The sequence below is a fragment of the Artemia sp. Qi Xiang Cuo genome, chromosome 4 (genome assembly GCF_049724085.1).
Source record: "Artemia sp. Qi Xiang Cuo chromosome 4, ASM4972408v1, whole genome shotgun sequence".
NCBI lineage: Eukaryota > Metazoa > Arthropoda > Branchiopoda > Anostraca > Artemiidae > Artemia > Artemia sp. Qi Xiang Cuo.
In genome coordinates, this window is record NC_142797.1 from 43,643,439 (window position 1) to 43,660,584 (window position 17,146).

At 36.6% G+C, this 17,146-nt stretch overlaps 1 protein-coding gene across 1 annotated transcript in view; it reads right to left on the reverse strand.

Moving 5' to 3' along the window:
• Positions 1 to 1,778: 1,778 nt before the first annotated feature.
• The window catches only part of Non2 (upstream activation factor subunit spp27 homolog Non2), a 98,340-nt gene continuing 82,972 nt past the window's right edge, over positions 1,779 to 17,146 (reverse strand). The window contains exon 7 of the mRNA XM_089088326.1: positions 1,779 to 2,407. Coding sequence (XP_088944452.1) covers positions 2,288 to 2,407 — 120 coding nt within the window. The 3' untranslated portion in view covers positions 1,779 to 2,287. The remainder of the gene's footprint in view (positions 2,408 to 17,146) is intronic.

The following is a 17,146-nucleotide window of genomic DNA, read 5'->3' on the forward strand; positions in this document are numbered from 1 at the left end:
AGCTCTTGAACAGCCAGATTATAACGGCATTAGGGTCAATTATGTGGAACATTTCAGAAAGTTTTGACTGAGTCTCGTATATTGTAAATTATATTTAAATATAATGTCCACCCTTTATACTTTTTTTTAAAAGAAAGCCACAATCTTCTACTTCCAAAAGATCAGACTTTAAGGGGTAATGGTTTTTTTTTCAGACAAATGCACTTTGAGTTGGGTACAGCTGTAAAACAAAACAGGAATTCTTTTACTTCGCAAGCCGACTGCGAAGAAGGTCGATAAAAGAATATGTATAAGAGGCGTTTTACCTTCTCATTTGACACCATCTTCTATAGTTTTTTCCGTGTTCTTGAGGACGAAGTTCCATCAAAATAATCCATATAAACGGGGATAGGACACAACCCTGCTAAACTCCTGATTCCACAGAAAACTAACAACAAACTGAACTTCTTACCTTTACTGCGGCAATACTATTCTTGTACATGACACTAATCGCTTTAAGGTACTAATCTGGTGTATACTACAAGAATAGGACCTCCAGTAAAGCAGCGTGCCCAGAAATTCAAACAATTTTAGATTTCGGTGGAGCCCCACCCCCCTTTCCTCCCTACGTACACCCCTGATTATTTATAAACTATAGGTCTCATATATGGCTGTTGAGGTTCCAAATCAATTTAATCAAATTTTTATCTTTCGAAAAGTTTTCTGCAAATGAAGGTGAAGTTCAAGTAGCATGAAACGCAACAGTCGTAAAAAAAGAAGGAATATCCAAAATTTAAAAGAAAACAGCAAAAATTAGATAGTAGATCCAAACAACCTTTTAAAAAGAAGAGTTTGAGTAAGTTGATCCAATATTTCAGTGAACGAGCACCGCCCACACTGAAACAAATTAAAAGCAAAACTCAAAGAATGCAGAGCATTTGTTTTCACCAAATGATTTTCACAATAAAGTCAAAACCAGGAGTGTATCCAGGAGCTTTGCTCCATTGTTGGTTTTGTGAAATCATGCGATTAGGCTACAAAACGACTCATATCTGTACATGTTTGGCCGTACCAAATCAATTTGATCCCTATAATATTGTTTTTCACTAAATAAAAAAAAAAAATCAAAAAGCAAAAAGGCCTATTTTATAAGAATAGTATATCGCTTAACAAAGACCACAAGTTCAATACAAATGAGTTTATTACCAACATCAGAATAATCCTTCGATGGTCACATTACACTTCATGTAAAAAAGACACTGTGCACATTCACAAAACATGAAAAGAGCCAGAATTCAAATATCAAAACCATTCACCATTTTCTTACATTTATCTCATTTAAATTACAATGCTAAGTAAAGGAAGGAGGAAGTAATCCGAATTATGCCTTTGGAAAGTTTGAAGGTGGAGATGTTCTTATCTTAATTCATAAAAATTTCCCCTAAACATCATAACATCAATGATTAAACACTGAGATTTTCAAACAATTTCAAGTCAAGAATGCTAATTCATGCAGTAATGCTTATTTTTATGAAGCTGCCTGCTAGATAGTCATGAGAAGATATTTGAGACAACTTGTTACAAACACTAATATACACACAATCAGTGAGGAAACTAATGTTCCCTCCTCCGTTCCTTGAAAACAGAAATATATAGTAACGTAGTACTTTTCGAACAATTTTCAGCTCCCTAATTTTACCAGATGCGTTTCTAAAAATATATCCTGAGAACCCAACCCCCGGGGGGGGGGGAGGGGGGGGTGGGTTACTGAATTTGACCCCCCCCCCCCCCCGAAAAAAAAAATAATAAAAATATCAAAATATCTATTCATATATTGCATGTAAAAATGCAGACTAAAGACTTATGTGTAGTAAAAAACAAAAACAAAAAAAAATGTCCGACTCATAAACTAATCTTAAAAATGCAGATAGCAAAATTCCTTATTTGAGACCGTTAACAGCTACTGGCTGGAATAGCATCCATTTCTTAATATTTTATTTAACCATTAAATTATCACAAAGCAGTTGTATACCTTGTTTTCATATGAACACCATACAATAACTAGGTTAACCTCCAAGGAAACGTTACAAAAACTTTACCCTAGTTTATAAATCTTGTAGAAGAGCCAAGCTTCCGGCCTAACCTTATCCAGGGGCAAACCGGATTCTCCTCCAAGCCAATTGAGTTCTACACTAAATAAAAATAAAAGAAAAAAAATTAAAAATAGCCACTATTCCAAAGCTGTCCGAAGGGGGTATATAAAATCAGAACATAATCTTTTTATGTGAAAAAAAAGTCTATTGGAGTATCATTCAGTTATAAAGTGATCCTTTAGTAGTTTCATCATTCCAAAGGTTCTAAATCGTTTGACACCAAATACTTTGTAGAACTGGTCATCACAAATGGCAAATTGCTTATTTTTAGGATCCTATAAAAAAAGAGAAAATTCAGGTAAGAAAATTAGAGGTAAAAGCCATTGAATAGCTTATAAATGTCGGTCGAAATTACAGTCATTCTTCTATACCAATCCGCATTTTCAAATTCATGTGAAGTTAACAATCAAGCGCTGTTTACACCCAGGATCGCACTGGGCGGGGTATTGTAGAAATATCTGAATGAATGAACTCAAAAATAGACAAAGGAGCAGAAACAACAAATTAACTCCACCTTGTTTTATTGATGGCCTTTCCTTTGGTTTAAAGGGTAAAAAGCAAAAGCGTATAATGTATTCCGCTATATCTTATAGAAAACCTGACATGCTTAACTGACAATCCCATAGTATCTAATAAGCAATCATATTCACAAATTTTTAAGGTATTTGTCACAATCCGACAGCTACAGGTTGAGATGGCTAGGGCACGTTCTGCATGACAGATTGCCGAAAATTGTCCTTTTCGGCCAACCGTCTAGGGCTAAACGGAAAGCAGATCGTCCGCGGTTGGGGTGGGAGGATGTCATAAAGGAAGATTTAAGGGAAATGGGAACTCCCTGGGAGGGCGTAAAGAGGGAGGATTTGAATAGATTGTGATGGAGGAGCGTAAGTAGCTGTGTTGGCCTCTGGCGGCTTGGTGCTACGATGGGTTGTTAGTAGTAGTATATTAGTTATTGATATCTGAGTTCCAAAAAAAAATCACTTAAATACGAATATTAAAGGTTTAATTGGAACTATAAAAAAGTCAAATTAATTATTTTGGTTCAGCATCGAAATTCTAACTGTCAATATTTTTGACCTGGAGGCAAGGGCGTATCCAGGGTTTTTTCGAGAGGGGGGGGGGTAGGAGTACAAAAAAACCATTAGAAATTTGTTTATATGCGTGTTTGTTATGTTTTCACGAGTAGGAAAAAAATTCGGGAAGAGGGTTCAGACCCCTTACCCCACCCCTGGATACGACCTTGCCTGGAAGCCACAATCCCATAGACGAGGAGTCATAGTCCGTAAAAAACAATAAGAAGAAGAATCAGAGGCAACGCTGTAGCGTTGCCTATACTAAAGGCTATATGGCTCCAATCTTTTATTATTATTATTATTTTTTTCCCAGAGGCACTTCATATGGAAAGGGTCGTCGTAGAAACTTCAAAGGGGGCTCATTCAATTGAAAATCGAGAGTTCTAGTGCCCTTCTTAATAGTCGAAAATGATAGGAGGGCAACTAGCCCTCCCCCACGCCCATCATTCCCCCAAACACATCCAATAAAAATTTTGAGATAACCCTTTTGTTCAGTTCAGTTTATTTTCAGACTGAGAATATGTTTTTTAGGAAGTCACTCCCCCACAACCCTCTGGCGAAGGATTTCAAGTTTTGCCCTGGGTGAATGTAAGGTTTTTAGAGAAGGCATTGTCGTAGAAACTTCAAAAAAGGCTCATTATATTGGAAATTCAAAAAGCAAGTGCCCTTTTTAATAGGCGAAAGTGATTGGAGGGCAACTAGCCCCCCCCCACGCCCATCATTCCCCCAAACCCATCCCAACAAAATTTTGGGATAGCCATTTTGTTCAGCGTAGTTGATTTCCAGATAGAAAATATGTTTTTGAGGAAGACACTCCCCCACAACCTTCAGGGCAAGGGTTTTAAGTTATGCCCTGGGGGCATATAAGATTTTTATAGAAGGCGCGTTGTCGTACAAACTTCAAAACAGGCTCATTCGATTGGAAATTAAAGGGCTGGTGCCCTTTTTAATAGTCGAAAGTGATTGGAGTGCAACTACCCCCTCCCCCACGCCTATCATTTCCCCAAACAAATCCAATCAAAATTTTGAGATAGCCATTTTGTTCAGCGTAGTTGATTTCCAGATAGAAAATATATTTTTGAGGAGGACACTCCCCCGCAACCTTCTGGGCGAGGGTTTTAAGATATGACCTGGGGGCATATAAGGATTTTACAGAAGGCGTTGTCCTAGAAACTTAAAAAAAGGCTCATTCGATTGGAAATTCAAAGGGATGGTGCCCTTTTTAATAGTCAAAAGTGATTGGAGGGCAACTAGCCCTCCCCCCCAGGCCCATCATTCCCCAAAACACATCCAATCAAAATTTTGAGATAACCATTTTGTTCAGCGTAGTTGATTTTCAGATAGAAAACATGTTTTTGAGGAGGACAATCCCCCACAACCCTCAGGGCAAGGGTTTTAAGTTATGCCCTGGGGGCATATAAGGTTTTTATAGAAGGCTTTGTAGAAACTTCAAGAAAGGCTCATTCGATTGAAAATTCAAAGGGATAGTTGTCGTAGAAACTTCAAAAAAAGACCCATTCGATTGGAAATTCAAAGGGATAGTGCCCTTTTTAATAGTCGAAAGTGATTAGAGGGCAACTAGCCCCCCCCCAAGCCCATCATTCCCGCAAAAACATCCAATCAAAATATTTAGATAGCCATTTTGTTCAGCGTAGTTGATTTTCAGATAGAATATATGTTTTTGAGAAGGACATTCCCCCACAACCCTCAAGGCAAGGGTTTTAAGTTATATCCTGGGGGCATATATGGTTTTTATAGAAGGCGTTGTCGTAAAAACTTCAAAAGAGGCTCATTTGATTGGAAATTCAAAGGGATAGTTGTTGTAGAAACTTCAAAAAAGGCACATTCGATTGTAAATTCAAAGGGATAGTGCCCTTTTTAATAGTCGAAAGTGATTGGAGTGCAAGTAGACCCCCCCCCCCATGCCCAACATTCCCCAAAACACATCCAATCAAAATTTTGAGATAGCCATTTTGTTCAGCATAGTTGATTTCCAGATAGAAAACATGTTTTTGAGGAGGACAGTCTCCCACAACCCTCGGGGCAAGGGTTTTAAGTTATGCCCTGGGGGCATATAAGGTTTTTATAGAAGGCTTTGTAGAAACTTCAAGAAAGGCTCATTCGATTGAAAATTCAAAGGGATAGTTGTCGTAGAAACTTCAAAAAAGACCCATTCGATTGGAAATTCAAAGGGCTAGTGCCCTTTTTAATAGTCGAAAGTGATTGGAGGGCAACTAGCCCCCCCAAAGCCCATCATTCCCCCAAAAAACTCCAATCAAAATTTTGAGATAGCCATTTGGTTCAGCGTAGTTGATTTCCAGATAGAAAATATTTTTTTGAGAAGGACAATCCCCCACAACCCTCAGGGCTAGGGTTTTAATTATATTCTGGGGGCCTATACGGTTTTTATAGAAGGCGTTGTCGTAGAAACTTCAAAAAAGGCTAATTCGATTTCATATTCAAAGGGCTAGGGCTCTTTTTAATAGTCGAAAGTGATTGGAGGGCCACGACCCCCTCCCCCACGTCCATCATTCCCCCAAACACATCCACTAAAAGTTTTGAGTCATTTTGTTCAGCGTAGTTGATTTCCAGATAGAAAATATATTTTTGAGGAGGACACTCCCCCACAACCCTCAGGGCAAGGGTTTTAAGTTATGCCGTGGGGGCATATAAGGTTTTTTATAAAAGGCGTTGTCATAGAAACTTCAAAACAGGCTCATTCGATTGGAAATTAAAGGGCTAGTGCTGTTTTTAATAGTCGAAAGGGATTGGAGTGCAACTAGCCCCCGCCCCCCACGCCCATCATTTCCCCAAACACATCCAATCAAAATTTTGAGATAGTCATTTTGTTCAGCGTAGTTTATTTCCAGATAGAAAATATATTTTTGAGGAGGACACTCCTTCACAACCTTCATGGCAAGGGTTTTAAGTTATGCCCTGGGGGCATATAAGTTTTTTTATAGAAGGCGTTGTCGTAGAAACTTCAAAAAAGCTCATTCGATTGGAAAATCAAAAAGCTAGTGCCTTTTTTAATAGTCAAAAGTGATTGGAGGGCAACTAGCCCCCCCCCACCCCCCTCATTCCCCCAAACATCCAAAATTTTGAAATAGCCATTTTGTTCAGCGTAGTTGATTTGCAGATAGAAAATATATTTTTGAGGAGGACACTCCCCCACAACCCTCAGGGCAAGGGTTTTAAGTTATGCCCTGGGGGCATATAAGGTTTTCTATAAAAGGCGTTGTCATAGAAACTTCAAAACAGGCTCATTCGATTGGAAATTAAAGGGCTAGTGCCCTTTTTAATTGTCGAAAGTGATTGGAGGGCAACTACCCCCCCCCCACGCCCATTATTTCCCAAAACATATCCAATAAAAATTTTGAGTCATTTTGTTGAGCGTAGTTGAAGTCCACAAGGGAAATGTGTTTTTGAGGAGGACACTCCTCCGCAACCCCCATGGCTAGGGTTATAAGTCATGCCCTGGGGGCATATAAGGTTTTTTATAAAAGGTTTTGTCGTAGAAACTTAAAAAAAGGCTCATGCGATTGGAAATTCAAAGGGCTAGTGCTGTTTTTAATAGTCGAAAGTGATTGGAGTGCAACTAGCCCCCGCCTCCCCACGCCCATCATTTCCCCAAACACATCCAATCAAAATTTTGAGATAGTCATTTTGTTCAGCGTAGTTTATTTCCAGATAGAAAATATATTTTTGAGGAGGACACTCCTTCACAACCTTCATGGCAAGGGTTTTAAGTTATGCCCTGGGGGCATATAAGTTTTTTTATAGAAGGCGTTGTCGTAGAAACTTCAAAAAAAGCTCATTCGATTGGAAATTCAAAAAGCTGGTACCCTTTTTAATAGTCGAAAGTGCTTGGAGGGCAACTAGCCCCCTCCCACGCCCATCAATCCTCCAAACATCCAAAATTTTGAAATAACCATTTTGTTCAGCGTAGTTGATTTCCAGATAGAAAATATATTTTTGAGGAGGACACTCCCCCACAACCCTCAGGGCAAGGGTTTTAAGTTATGCCCTGGGGGCATATAAGGTTTTTATATAAGACTTTGTAGAAACTTCAAGAAAGGCTCATTCGATTGGAAATTCAAAGGGATAGTTGTCGTAGAAACTTCAAGAAAGACTCATTCGATTGGAAATTCAAAGGGATAGTTGTCGTAGAAACTTCAAAAAAGGCTCATTCGATTGAAAATTCAAAGGGATAGTGCCCTTTTTAATAGTCGAAAGTGATTGGAGTGCAACTAGGCCCCCCCCCACGCCCATCATTTCCCCAAACACATCCAATCAAAATTTTGAGATAGTCATTTTGTTCAGCGTAGTTTATTTCCAGATAGAAAATATATTTTTGAGGAGGACACTCCTTCACAACCTTCATGGCAAGGGTTTTAAGTTGTGCCCTGGGGCTACATAAGGTTTTTATAGAAGGCGTTGTCGTAGAAACTTCAGAAAAGGCTCATTCGATTGGAAAATCAAAGGGATAGTTGTCGTAGAAACTTCAAAAAAGGCTCATTCGATTGGAAGTTCAAGGGGATAGTGCCTTTTTTAATGGTCGAAAGTGATTGATGGCAACTAGCCCCTCCCCCACACCCATCATCCCCCAAACACATCTAATCAAAATTTTGAGATAGCCATTTTGATCATCTTTATTGATTTCTAAATAGAAAATATATTTTTGAGCAAGACACTCCCCCACAATCTTCAGGGTACGTTGTTTAAGTTATGCCCTGGGGGTATATAAGTTTTTTTATAAAAGGCGTTGTCGTAGAAACTTCAAAACAGGCTCATTCGATTGGAAATTAAAGAGCTAGTGCTCTTTTTAATAGTCGAAAGTGATTGGAGTGCAACTACCCCGCACCCCCCCCACGCCCATCATTTCCCCAAAAACAACCAATCAAAATTTTGAGATAGTCATTTTGTTCAGCGTAGTTTATTTTTAGCTAGAAAATATATTTTTGAGGAGGACACTCCTTCACAACCTTCATGGCAAGGGTTTTAAGTTATGCCCTGGGGCTATATAAGGTTTTTATAGAAGGCGTTGTCGTAGAAACTTCAGAAAAGGCTCATTCGATTGGAAATTCAATAAGCTAGTGCCCTTTTTAATAGTCGAAAGTGATTGGAGGGCAACTAGCCCCCCCCCCACCCATAATTCCCCCAAACACAACCAAAAAAAAATTTGAGATAGCCAGTTTTCTCAGCGTAGTTGATTTCCGCAGATAAAATATGTTTTTGAGGAGGACACTCCTCCAAAACCATCAGGCCAAGGGTTTTAAGTTATGCCCTGGGGGCATATAAGGCTTTTTATAGAAGACGGTGTCGTATAAACATCAACAAAGGCTCATTCGATTGGAACTTCAGAGGGATAGTGCCATTTTTAATAGTCCAAAGTGATTGGAGGGAAACTCGCCCCCCCCCCCACGCCCATCATTCCTCCATACACATCCAATCAAAATTTTGAGATAGCCATTTTATTCAGCGTAGTTTATTTTAACATAGAAAACATGTTTCTGAGGAGGACAATCCCCCACAACCCTCAGGGCAAGGGTTTTAAGCTATGCCCTGGGGGTATATAAGGTTTTTATAGAAGGGTTGTCGTAGAAACTTCAAAAAGGCTCATTCGATTGAAGATTCAAAGGTATAGTGCCCTTTTTAATAGTCCAAAGTGACTGGAGGGCAACTAGCCCCCCCCCGCGCCCATCATTCCCCCAAACACATCCAATCAAAATTTTGAGATAGCCATTTTGTTCAGCGTAGTTTATTTTAACATAGAAAACATGTTTCTGAGGAGGACACTCCCCCACAACCCTCAGGGCAAGGGTTTTAAGTTATGCCCTGGGGGTATATAAGGTTTTTATAGAAGGGTTGTCGTAGAAACTTCAAAAAGGCTCATAAGATTGGAAATTCAAAGGGATAGTACCCTTTTTAATAGTCGACAGTGATTGGAGGGCAACTAGCCTGCCCCCCACACCCATCATTCCTCAAAACACATTCAATAAAAATTTTGAGATAGCCATTTTGTTCAGGGTAGTTGATTTCTAGATAGAAAATATGTTTTTGAGGAGGACACTCCCCCACAACCCTCAGGGCAAGGGTTTTAAGTTTCTTTTAAAATAAACCCTTTTAAAATAAACTTCAGAGAGGGCTCATTTGATTGGAAATTGGAAGTTTTAGTCCAGCTCTTACGAGTCAAAATCGATCGAAGGGCAAATACCCCCTCCCCACGCCCTTTTTCCCCACCCCTACCTTTGAACTAATTCTGTTTATACCTGAAGGCCCAATGAGAGTTAGAATGATTTGTTATTAACACACACCTATTAGGCATCTGCTCTCCTCCCTAACAAGGAAAGAAACAGAGAGTGTAAGGCAGTGGTGGATCCAGGGTAGGGGCGAAGGGGGCGTCTCCCCCTCACTGAGTCTAAATTATTGTAAATTAATTAATTAACGTAAGATTGCGTTAATTAAACTTGCTCCTAACGCAAGTTTATCGGATCAGCTTATTTTGCCCCCCCCCCCCCCTAAAAAATCCTATTAAGGTCAATTCCAAACAGTCGTGATCCCTTTGTGTCAGCAAGTGAAATGGTCAAAACACCCTTATTGGAGCTATTCTTTCAATCCATTCATTGTTGCCAATCGCTGTCCACAAGTTATGCAAGCTATCTATTGTTCATATATAAGGTTTTAATAAAAGAGGTAATCGTATAGACTTTGAAAAAAGCCTCATTCGATTTATAAATTGAAAGTTCTAGATCCGTTTTTAAAAGACAAGAATAATCGGACAGTAAGCAACCCCCCCCCCCATGTAATAAAAGCTTAAAACTTTTTGCCATCAAAAACGAACAAAATCTAATTTTAAAAAACTTTCTGAAAAATAAGTTATTAAAAGAAATATAAATGCAATTCTAAACTTAAACTCAGTAGATATGAATACCTGTTAAAATTCAAACTCAAAACGACCAGAAATTACTATTAAAGAATAAATGAAACACAAAACGAACAGAAATTAAATAAACAATCACAGCAAAAAACAGTCAACAAGTAATAATATAAATGAATAAATAGATCTTAAAGTGAGTAATGCTTCGATTGAATATGAAAATCAAGCTTAAAAACAAAAAAATAGTTTGCTATTAAAGTATAAATGAAACTTAAAACAAACAGAAATTAAATAAACAATCAATGCGAACAAACATGCAATATATATTAATGTAAATGAATAAATAAATCTTAAAACGAGTGAAACTTAAATTGAATATGCAAATCAAGTTTGAATCGAATAAAAATAACTACAAACAAGAGTTTGGGTATCGCCTCACTGCAGAAGCCATAAAACCTACTGCGTCATTCGCGCATTACTGAAAACGAGTCATATTACAAATGTTTTTTTTTATACTTAATATTTAAAATAAACATTAAAATTACAGTAAAATTTTGAACTGATGAGCTGATAGCAATTTATATTATTATGCTTCAAATATTCATTTTAATTTATTAGTTCTTTTCAAGACTAGTCAAGACAAATATAATTTCGCTACAAACAAAATTTGGATACTGCCCCCTTCTTTAACTGCAAAAACCTAAAGCCTTCTGCGTCATTGGCGCTTCACTGAAAACGAATTTCTCTTGTATTACAAATTTATTCTTTTCCAGTTCTTACAGCATTGAAAATGAAAATAAAAAAGACAGTGAAAAAAAAAATCTTGAAATGATGTATCTTTCAACAATTTATATCATTATATATCTAATATTCAATTTAATTTTGTTTATACTTTCCAAGACCGTTAAAGACTCATATAGTTTTCGGTAAGGCGCCATCGACGCAGTAGCTTTTAGGCTTCTGCACTGAGGCGATACCCAAACTTTTATTTTTAGTTTTTTTTATTCGATTCAGACTTTATTTGCATATTCAATTTAAATTTCATTTGTTTTAAGATTTATTTATTTATTTATATTAATATATACATAGTATGTTTGTTCGCATTGATTGTTTATTTGATTTCTGTTCGTTTTAAGTTTCATTTATACTTTAATAGCAAACTATTCCTTTTCGTTTTAAGCTTGATTTTCATATTCAATCTAAGCATTACTCGCTTAAAGATATATTTATTCATTTATATTATTACTTGTTGTATGTTTTTTGCTATGATTGTTTATTTAATTTCTGTTCGTTTTGGGTTTCATTTATTCTTTAATAGTAATTTCTGGTCGTTTTGAGTTTGAATTTTAACACGTATTCATATCTCCTGAGCTTAAGTTTAAAATGGCGTTTACTTTTCTTTGAAAAACTTATTTTTCGGAAAGTTTTTTTTTAATTAATTACAAAAAAAAATTAGACTTCAGCCAATATACATACAAATGCAGAGCTATAATCTGAAGAAAATGGGGACAAATGTATCAGTCAATAGTTAGTAAGATAATTAGTCTCTGATAAAACCGATAACAGTTATTATTTATTGTAAGGGGCCGTGAGGTTACTGACTATGTTTAGCATATCATTTTAGGGGGAGGGGGAGGGGGAGACAACACCGCACGAGAAAAGCTGCTTTCAATTTCATTTTGCTATTCTGCCACAAACGAAAAACAAAATGAGTGGTCTCGACGCAATGTTAAGTTGACCAATAGTTTGCTTCAGGCACATAAGAACGGGAAGGGAACATCAAACACGTGTCCCCGAAGCAATTTTCAAGATTTCCCTTATGAGTTCTTATATTTCCCGTTCAGTTGTCCCTTTTTGGAGTTCAGCCCATCCCCCACCTGAAACTAGTTCCTGTGCATATGCCTAGTCGCTTTATACTGGACGTGCAATCCCGAAAATTAGAATGAAAATACGGTGTGAACAATCAGGGTTCCGTATGTGTTTAAAAAAAAAAAAAAATACATTGTTCTTTCTTTAGCCTAAGATGAGCACAAACAGTCATATTACAATTCAAACTTAATATAAACAGAAATTACTATACATAAATAATAGATGCAACCCAGAAACAACAAAAGTCATAATAAATAATTCCATTAAACGTAAAGATAGCAGATACTGCTATATATCAATAAACAAACAAACAAATCTTAAAACGACCATAAATTACCATAAATACGATTAGGGCTATCACCTCCTAAACTAAAGGCCAGTGTTGTTAATTTTAGATTTCCGGCCCATTTTCGGACCCCCGATATCTCCCGACAATATATATTTGATTGTTTTGAACCAGAGAAAAGTTCATGAACGTTTAGAGCCAATCACACACCTAACATCAAACAAACCCCGGTTTCATTACAAAACCTTTTTGTAAACAACTGGCAATTTGCCTTATTATCGGTCCTGCCCCACGGGCTGTATGTTAATGCCATCCCCACAGTAGATTTATTGGACCTTTCGATTACCTTGAACAAAATGAGTCTCAAACTTCGACGAGATGGCTTAAGAGGTTACGGTGGGAGAGGTTACGGTGGGGGATGGAGTTACAGGGTTACAGAGGAGGGGCTTATTATCCTACAATCACTTTTGAATCTTAAAAAGAACACTAGAAATTTCAAATTTCAATTGAATGATCCTCCAAAGTTTCTGCAACCACCTCTCCCATACAAAGTTGCCAAGAAAAAAAATAATAAAAAATATACTAAAAGAGATTTTGAAGCACACCCTTTTTGGGATGTTTTCATTGGAAAATACCTTAAATGATATTTTATTGAAAAAAAAACAAAAAAAAAACAACAAATTACCCCTTCCCGCTGGACATTGAAAATACATTCCCCCCCCCCCCACAAAATTTTCATGAGCTGAAGCCACTGGGTCTAGTCAATGAACGAATTTCTGGCTGAACACCCCGCAAAGAGAGTAGAGGAAGAGAGATGCAATTTTTCGTGACAAGTTTCACTGAATATTTACAGTATGAAACAATTTTATGTATCAATGTACAAAAAGCACATTGCTTGTCACTTGCAAGTGAATATCTATTTATGTATTGGCAATTTATTTATGATTCTCATAACATGAATATAGCCACCCACTTTTCTGTTCACTAATTAGAAAAATATTTTGCCTACTCTATATTTTCTGTATTGAAGATTAGTTACTGACATTGATAATTTTATGGATAATTCAGCGTACTTCAAGCAAGGGCAGATCAAGACTTGAAACCTTAGGCTAAAAAACATAAGGATTCCTTAGAAAACGGCGGATCTTATTTTTCTAAGGATTCCCTTAGAAAACGGCGTATCAAAGTTAGTATACAAAAGACATCAACTTGAGTTCAGTTCATCATTTTAAGTTATTTATTCGGTGGTTACACAGTTTCAAACATTTACTAATGTCTTAAAAAAAATAAAAATAAAATATTGGATTTAAAAACGAAGATTAGGCCTCTCGACCATATACTAGCCTATTGGATAACACCACCTTGCATTCAAGCATTGAGTCCTTTGAACTTAGTATTAAAGGATTATCTAAGCACTGGGAAGGCTGTTTTTGCCGTCCAAAATTGTTACTAATAACTTTTAGTTAGCTCGCGGAGTAGAGCAGAAAATATAAAATGCAAAAACATTATTTCAAAGTTCAAGAGAAGCACAAAAACACACTAAAAAACTGCAAAACACAAAATCGTCCAGGGTTATTCTTTAAACGGAGAGATAAGCAATTTTTTTAATTTTACGCTCAAAATACGTCAACGATTTTTGGCAGCATTGTTTCAAATTGATAGAGTATCATTGGCAAAAATACTATGCCAGATCACGGAAACGTATTCATTAGACAAAAATAAAAAAAAATTCAAAAACAGCAAATCAAACTTCAAAAGAAGCATAAAAACGCACTAAAAACCTGTAAAACACAAAATCGTCCGAAGATTATTTCTTAAATGGAAAAATTTGCAAATTCTTCGAATTACTCACTCAAAATCCCAGCACAAGTATTATACGGCACGGAAAATTTGGTTCAGAAATGGGACACATCATAGCGCCCGGTTTCGGAAGTTTCCCAGAGCGTCACAACAATAGCTTCAACAGATCTCCTATATTCACATCGCAATGCGCTAAAAATTTGTCGTTGCCCAGGCGCGAAGGCGGAGTCACGACGAAAGGTGTGTTACTGATGTGTCCCAAAAAATTTTAATATGGGACACATCATAGCGCCCGGTTTCGGAAGTTTCCCAAAGCGTCACAGCAATAGCTTCAACAGGTATCCTATATTCCCATTGCAATGCGCTAAAAATCTGTCATTGCGCAGGCGCGAAGGCGGAGTCATGACGAGAGGTGTGTGATTAATGTGTCCCAAAAAATTTTAATGAGAGTATAGGAATTTTCCATACTGCATAATGTTTATGATGTGCTCAAAATACCCTAACAATTTTCTCAAGCATCGTTTCTGATTGCTACCTCACGTATTTCGCGATTTTACGCAAGAAACTACGATTTACGTTCTTTCTGATGGTTATCGTAGTTTTACTAAATTTTGCGGTTAGTTTCCACGATATTGTAAAATATACCGAAGTTGATTAACTCCAACTGCAACGATAAATCGCAGGTTCAAGCTAAAAAAATCATAAGCAATAATATGATGAGGACGAAAATGAGAAAATTGATTGAGACTGTCAGAAAACATCCAGCAATGTGTTCAAATTATCAAAAGCAACATAAAAACCGATAGCCACGAAAGCTGTGGAGAAAGTATCTGAAGAATTAGATTTGAAGAAAAACCAACAGAGAGAAAAAACTCAATGAAAAAAAAGAACAAACGAGACTGCTGCCAGTGGAGAGAAAAGACGAAAAATGTTAAAACAATGCGGATATTTCGCCTGTATCAAAACAAGGCGTCGTCAGCACAAGAGAAACACAAGAACAAGATAAAAATCCAAACTAAAAACAAATAAAACCACCACCAATAAAATACCATTGGCGCAACTAATCTATGTAGGGAAAAGAAGCTATTAGAGTTACTTCAGTGAGAACACCAAAGCAACCTTACTTTAGTTGAAGTACCATAAACCCAGTTTTTTTTTTTTTTTTTTTTTTTTTTTTTTTTTTTTTTTTTTTTTTTATTATTATTCGCTCATCAGAAGACTAATTTCTTTGTAATAACCATACCCATCAATCTGAAGCCATTTTTAGGCTAAGAAGACCCTCATTTCCGGAATTTGAATGTTTTGCTGTTATCTGGGAGTGTTACAAAAATATTTGGGGTGAACTTGGAAACATTTGCTCGCAGAAATAGCACGATTTTCAGAATATAAAAGCTTGAAGTCAGACTGAAAAATAATCACAAAATAAAATCGTGGTTGTGTGAATGCAGGTTAAAGAATATCATTAGTAACAATTTTCTCATAGCTTGAGGAAAAAACTGCTAGTAAAATTGTAACTAACAATCTTTTGTTATGACGACGGAAAGGGATCTTTAAGCACCCTTCTGAATTTTCACAAGTCTTATGCTGTCTCTGCAGGTTTTTAGTAAATTATTTTTCTTCAGTTCTATTTTTCAGTTCATTGTTTTATTTTTCAGCTGACATTCAGCTTTATTTACATACCTAGTTATATATTTTGTAATTTGGCTTGAATTTCCTTTTTGATAGAAAAATACGCTTGGAACATACAAAAGTATGAGCTTTTCTTATTTCCTATACAAGTTTATATCATTCTCTGAGAAGAAAAAGTCTAAGTAATATCATAATTCTGGCTCGGCAAATGGATAGATCTTAACCCAACCAATCCAATGATATAAACATCTTGTCTTTCCCGTACGAACTGCAGCGTTGCAAAATTCATGTTTTGGATGAAATATAAACAAGGGCGCTGGCAGAAAATTTTCCAGGCAGGGGGGGGGAAGAAGCCAAAATAGCAGTGGTGGTTGGGTGACAGTTTATGCGGTTTATGGCACCAAACTAAGACTTGTACCCCGAAGAGGATGAATTTGCAATCAATTTAAAATCCTGAGAAGCTAATTGATTTAAAAGTAACAATAACTATTATTAATACCTATTATAACTATTATTATCAATAACTATATCAATAACTATGATTTAAATATATCAATAACTGGCTTCCCAGTTGCAAAAGAAGTAATGCAACACGGTGGTAGAGCTGGATTCAACCAAGTTGATTCCCTTTATTTGTAATGAAATTAGGCTGCGTTTGGTGATCTGTAATTGCGTATCAGCTATAATGAGGGGAGGGGGGTGAGTCCTTGTTTAGGTCGGGGTAGGGTAGATTCCTACAAAAGTAGATTTTAGTGGACTAACTGCTTACTCTTCATGAGGCTTCAGATAAACGTTGAAAGAGGAAAGGGGGAGTAGGAATTAATTAGAATGTTTCTCTTTACAGCGAATATGTTACATTCCCATATCTACCAGCAAAGAGGTGGAAAAGGCAAGGCAGGTCACCATCAGCCTCAGCATGAAATTTCCTTGGGTGGCAAATACTGCTAGGAACTTAGTTTTCAGCAATTTTAAATGGTAATATTTTTCTTTTTCTATTTATACGAAGTACTTCAATGTATTTAAAAAAATATATGTAATGTATTCATCGATAAGAAAATCCTATTGTAGAGGTTGTGATGGCTTCAGTTATGTAGAAGATCAAAAGTCTCACATAATTTCTATCCATACAAACAATAATACTCCTTTTCATCCAACCAAAATTTTTTATTAGTAATATTAACAAGGACTTTCCACCAAAATTACTATTCATCGTCAATTTTTAAAGTATATTCCAATTTTATCCAAAATTCGAATTACAAAGTGAAACGTAGGACGGTACTAATCAACGTACAATTATTGATTTACACATTTTAAAAGATATTGACCTGGGATTTAAGGGATTGGTATCTCAAATTATATCTTGGTTAGGCCTGGGTATGATTTTTAAAACAGGCAGAAATTAAATAAAAAAAAGAGCTTTTCAACATAAAGCATGAATGCTTTCTTTTTGCCGACTCAATTTTACGCGTGGAGATGT